This window comes from Cucumis sativus, chromosome 4, assembly GCF_000004075.3.
Source record: "Cucumis sativus cultivar 9930 chromosome 4, Cucumber_9930_V3, whole genome shotgun sequence".
Classification (NCBI taxonomy): Eukaryota; Viridiplantae; Streptophyta; class Magnoliopsida; order Cucurbitales; family Cucurbitaceae; genus Cucumis; species Cucumis sativus.
Genome location: NC_026658.2, coordinates 8,613,489 through 8,618,189, shown reverse-complemented (window position 1 = coordinate 8,618,189; position 4,701 = coordinate 8,613,489). Strand labels below are relative to the sequence as shown.

The 4,701-nt window shown below is 35.0% G+C and overlaps 1 protein-coding gene across 2 annotated transcripts; it reads right to left on the bottom strand.

Annotated features, from left to right (window-relative positions):
* Window positions 1-673: 673 nt before the first annotated feature.
* LOC101212263 (guanylate kinase 2) lies at window positions 674-4,470 on the bottom strand. Of its 2 annotated transcripts, none has more exons than XM_031884666.1 (11): window positions 4,123-4,470; window positions 3,532-3,567; window positions 3,258-3,365; window positions 3,060-3,136; window positions 2,859-2,988; window positions 2,268-2,630; window positions 1,788-1,909; window positions 1,562-1,697; window positions 1,423-1,468; window positions 1,227-1,335; window positions 674-1,136 (listed from the first exon to the last, which is right to left on the bottom strand). In XM_031884666.1, exons 2-11 carry the CDS (start codon window positions 3,532-3,534, stop codon window positions 1,016-1,018), a joined length of 1,215 nt encoding a protein of 404 aa, XP_031740526.1. In that variant the 5' UTR covers window positions 3,535-3,567; window positions 4,123-4,470; the 3' UTR covers window positions 674-1,015. The 2 variants fall into 2 exon arrangements, with proteins under 2 accessions (XP_031740526.1, XP_004150465.2); XM_004150417.3 differs by having other exon boundaries at window positions 674-1,133; window positions 4,123-4,465.
* Window positions 4,471-4,701: the final 231 nt, after the last annotated feature.

The window sequence follows — 4,701 nt, the reverse complement described above, 5'->3', positions numbered from 1 at the left end:
CTCGTATCGATTGTATCGATCAAAAAATGTACATATAACTCATCTAAAAAATATACTAATTATAATTTTGTGAACAATTCAACTATAGCAAAAATGTAAATAGGAATGTTTTGAATACAAGAAGAGTTCAACCTTAAAAGAAAGAAATACATGTCAATTTCACAAAACACATGTCAACTAATAATTCTAAAAGTTTGAAGATTCAAATATTCAATTTAATATTTAACCTAATATTCAACCTCAAACCTGAAACGAACGTATACATGTCAACTAATAATTCAAGATGTTCAAACACAAACATTCAACCTCAAACAGGCATGCCAACCAAAAAGAAGTTTAAAAATTCAAAGTTTCAAGATAGAATGAAGAAATAAATGGCAACTAATGCTGAGTTATGTTATGTTCAGTTGATGTAAAACACTGTTCAATGGTTTTAACTTCTAAGTAGGAATCTTCCTAGCAGATCTATCTTTCACATCATATAGCAATTTACAGATTGATATGTCAAAGTGTTTCCTTTTGTACATTCCACTTTATCTGATAAATCATTATAAGATGGGGCCAATGCCATAAATCTGCTTTTAGAAAAATTCTTGATTGTTATAGGTCATTCCACTTTCACAATACCAATCCTTCAATCAATCTAAACCATCAAAACCAAGAAAAACAAATCTGCAAAAATGGGGCTTCCAATTTCTAACAAGAAGAAAAAATTAGTGTTGTATAAATGATGAGTCAATTTGCCGCAGAAAAGTCATAAATCATTCTCACACCCATATAATGTAATGTAAGAGAAATAATAATAATCGTGTCGATCTTTCAGACATTGCTTCAAGTTATTTCTCTTCCTAAACTTAAAAAAAAAAATCGAAAGAAAAGGTGAGACTGGGAAAAATCAAACTAGTTACGTCATCTCAAATTAATGTGATCAATAGGGAACACCATCATCTCTTCGCCGTCATCTGTAGAAGGGTAACAAAGTTAGCAGTGTAAATCATCGTAGGTGGAGGGTTTGTTAGCTAATCTGATTGATCATAGTCGAGCCGTTTGTAACCGAGTCAATTGCATAAGCCTCCAGCCCTCTTGTCCGGCCAGGTGCTCCACCTTTGATTGAGGATAGATCCAATACAATCCTGCTACCAAAAAGATCACATCACAGGTGTAAACACATTGAACACCAGAACGTTCAAATATTATTGATATAAATCGTGATTCTGAGTACTTACATCTTCTGAGATTCATTATTAAGGTCTGAAGTTCGGTAGCTTATTATAATCTTGTTATCAATCCTTGATACTGAATGGACAATTGGAGGAAGGTCCAAATCTTCTGAAACTGAAGAAAATTATATAAATATTTCAAGATATCACCTTATAAAGTATCCCACCATATGAACTTCGATTGAAGAAAGAAATTTCTTACTTGATTCAGTGCAAGTATTGACACTCCCATCAATCCCCAAGAGTTTCTGCAGTAATTCAATTTATCAGAAAAAACTTCTTCGGTGCTTGGTAAAAGATAAATTAAACACAAATTTCCATTACATAACAAAGAAAACTACCTTGAGACTCAAATAGCACTCTTCAAGGTTATCATTGAACAAGAAATGATCAAATATACCAGAGGATTCTCCTTCCTTGATCTCTGCCTCAGCATTTCGCAGTCGTTTGAGGATTTGTTCTTCAGTTTCAGTTCCTCTGAGGGTGGTGTAAATGTAACATAATCAAACTGGTTGCATGAATGGAAAAGCTTTTAAGTGAGGGAACCTAATGGAATCTCTAACTTACCTAGCACGAAGGCGCTTCTCAAGTTCTGCCATTGAAGGTGGACAGATGAAGATGAATATTGCATCCAGGGAACTAGCCCTAACAGACCTTGCGCCTTGAACATCAATGTCAAGAATGCATCTCTACAGGGAGGAATAACAAATATTTAAGATTTGCACACACACAAATCTCATTTCAACTCGGAAGGATCAGACATATGATAAATATTCATGGAATTGGATAAAAGCAAAAAGAAAAAAACCTCAAATTAAAGGTCTTGTCCTTTTAAAATCAATTTAGAGAGAACTCATTGACTTCCCATGCTTGCTACTATATTATATTAAACTATCAGTTTCAACTTGTGTACGGGGTGTTGTGTTAAATAAAATTAAAAGGAAAGTCAATCTTAAGAAGGCCGGCAGAAGAAGAGAATGAATTGATATTGATCATGATCCATCACTAATCCTTCTCAAATTTTCAAAAGGCTGGTTGAGTACATACTTTTCCTGCATCTGCTACCACTTCAACTGCCTCAACACTAGTTCCATAGAGGTTTCCATGAACTGAAGCAAATTCAAGAAATTTCCCCTCTTTTATGTCCTTTTCCATAACACTTCGTTCTGTAAAATGGTAATGAAGGCCATCTTTCTCCATGTTCCTTGGAGAACGGGTTGTGTGGCTAACAGAGAATCCAAATAAGGATGGAAATTCTTTCATGAGCATTGATATAAGAGTACCCTTGCCCACTCCAGAAGGACCACTAACAACAATCGGCTTCTCAACAGTTCCTCTCACACCTTTACTCCAAGCAACAACTTCACAACCCAAAGATTTTCTTTGTTCTTGAACATATGGTGTATCCACCTACATACATTCAAGTGCATGAAATATAAGAATAAGAATAAACATAAAAAAAAACTATACTAATTTGAGCTAAGCAGATGAAACAAACACAATTCCACTTGATTTCAACGTCCCCACACTTATCAGTTTAATCCAAAGGGTGATCGTGTACATCAAATCAAAATTTTCTTTTTTATTAACCAATATGCTTCCATCCATATGAAGTTTCAAGAGCTACAGATGACTAACCTCAAGAAACCAAAAAGCGTCATCTAAGGGGGATCCACCCTTAATAAACAGTATGCAATCTTCATTTAAAGCTATTGCCGAATGGCCTTTACATGAGTTTGGTATTGTTCCCAAAACAACTGGCTTGATTCTGCAAATTCCACCGGAACTTAGAAGACTAAAACTGAAAGACTTAACTGCAAGCCAGGGGAAGAAACTTACGGCGTTCCTTTGAAATGATCAAATATTTGAACTTGAAAGGACAATAACAATCCGTCACAACCTCCATCAACCAGATACTGTCAAAGCATACCAGAAAATTAAGATTTGGAGAGTTAATTTATTGATGCATCAAAATCAAATAGCAAAAATTAGTTCATGTTGTGATAAATAGAAAACAATAAAACTAAAAAAGCATACTGTTTTATTGCAGATGACAGTGGCTGTTTCACAACCTTTGGATTTTAAACCGAATCCATTCAGAAATCCCTCCTTCAAATCATGAGCAAAGAAAGCTGGGGCTTCTCCCTAACGACCACAAAAGCAAACACAATCGTATCACAATACAGAATCTATATAATCCTTTTTTATAATCCACTTAATTTATCAAAGCTTAAAAGCCTATTTTCCTCTAAGAAATGAAAATTCCACATTATAGGACAACAGGAAAAGTTGAAAAACATTAAAAGCTCACCATGGAGAAATTTAATCCTCCAAGTTCTAGATTACCCTGATCAAGACAGATGGAATGAGAGATGAGATTCAAACCATAAATTTCAGGATTCAAGAAGAAGCTGAAACATTCAATCATAAAGAACAACAAAAATAGAGAAAGAGAGAAAGAGAAGGAGAGAGAAACAAGAAATTGCACATAATAATAAAATTACAAGACATAAAACCGACATGAAAGAACCGGGGTTCACAACTTGAACCCTCCAAAACCAGAATAAACTCCAAAAGTGAAATTCCCAGAAGAAGCACTATCAATGCTGTCAATGGGAAAGTGAAAAACAAAAACCATAAAGAAAAGCAAAGGGGAACAACAAAAAGCAAAAGGGAAAATACAGACAAGAAACACAAATCCATAGTTTAGGATCTCCCAAAATCCACACCTCACATTCAGAAACACAAAAACAAATGCGACAAAGAGGCGAAACTAGAGCCAGAATCAACAAAATCAAATCCCCAAAAAAACAAAAAACAAAAAGTGGGGATCAAAAAACAGATGAAATTAAGAAAGACCCAGTAAGCATGAACAAAATTGGAGAGCATTGAAGTGTATTACCTGGAGAGATTTCTGAGGAAAGGGGTGCTGTAAGGTCCAAAGAAGCACAACCCAGTTGGTGGATTGTTGAAAGGGTTAAAGAAAATTGTAAGTGGAATCTATGGAATGGGAAGAAACGGAGAATCGAAAAAATGGGAGAGAAGAGAGGCGCAAGGAAAGATTGAAGATCATTCTGGTATTTGTAGGGAAAGAGAGAGATTGAAAAAAATAGAGAAATACAGAGAAAAAGGGGTGTGGGGTTTTGGTCGCATTCAATTCACGGAACAGCGCTGCAAGACCGGCTTTCGTTTTCTTGCGGGATGCTTATGCCGATGTTAATCGCAATTCCTTCTCTTTTAGCTAACCATTTCTTTAGGTCAAATTAAAGCAATGCCAAAGTTTAAATATTCTATGTGGATGAAAATACGTGGGTCTCTATTGTACAAAAAAAAACAAATGTCTATATATGAGCTTGATGTTGATAAATATTTGAGTGTGAAACCCACCTTTTGAATAGAAGGGTCGAAGGAAGTTACGAATCAGTAAAGTGGGCTATTTTGTCTCATGGTAAAGAATAGTGAAAGGGGAATGAAAAATAAT

Excerpts from the sequence above, each read along its gene's own strand:
- LOC101212263 (XM_031884666.1), bottom strand. Across the intron at positions 2,989-3,059 it reads GATCATTTCAAAGGAACGCC|AATCAAGCCAGTTGTTTTGG; the intron begins GTAAGTTTCTTC and ends TGGAATTTGCAG. Across the intron at positions 1,336-1,422 it reads CAATACTTGCACTGAATCAA|TTTCAGAAGATTTGGACCTT; the intron begins GTAAGAAATTTC and ends AATTTTCTTCAG.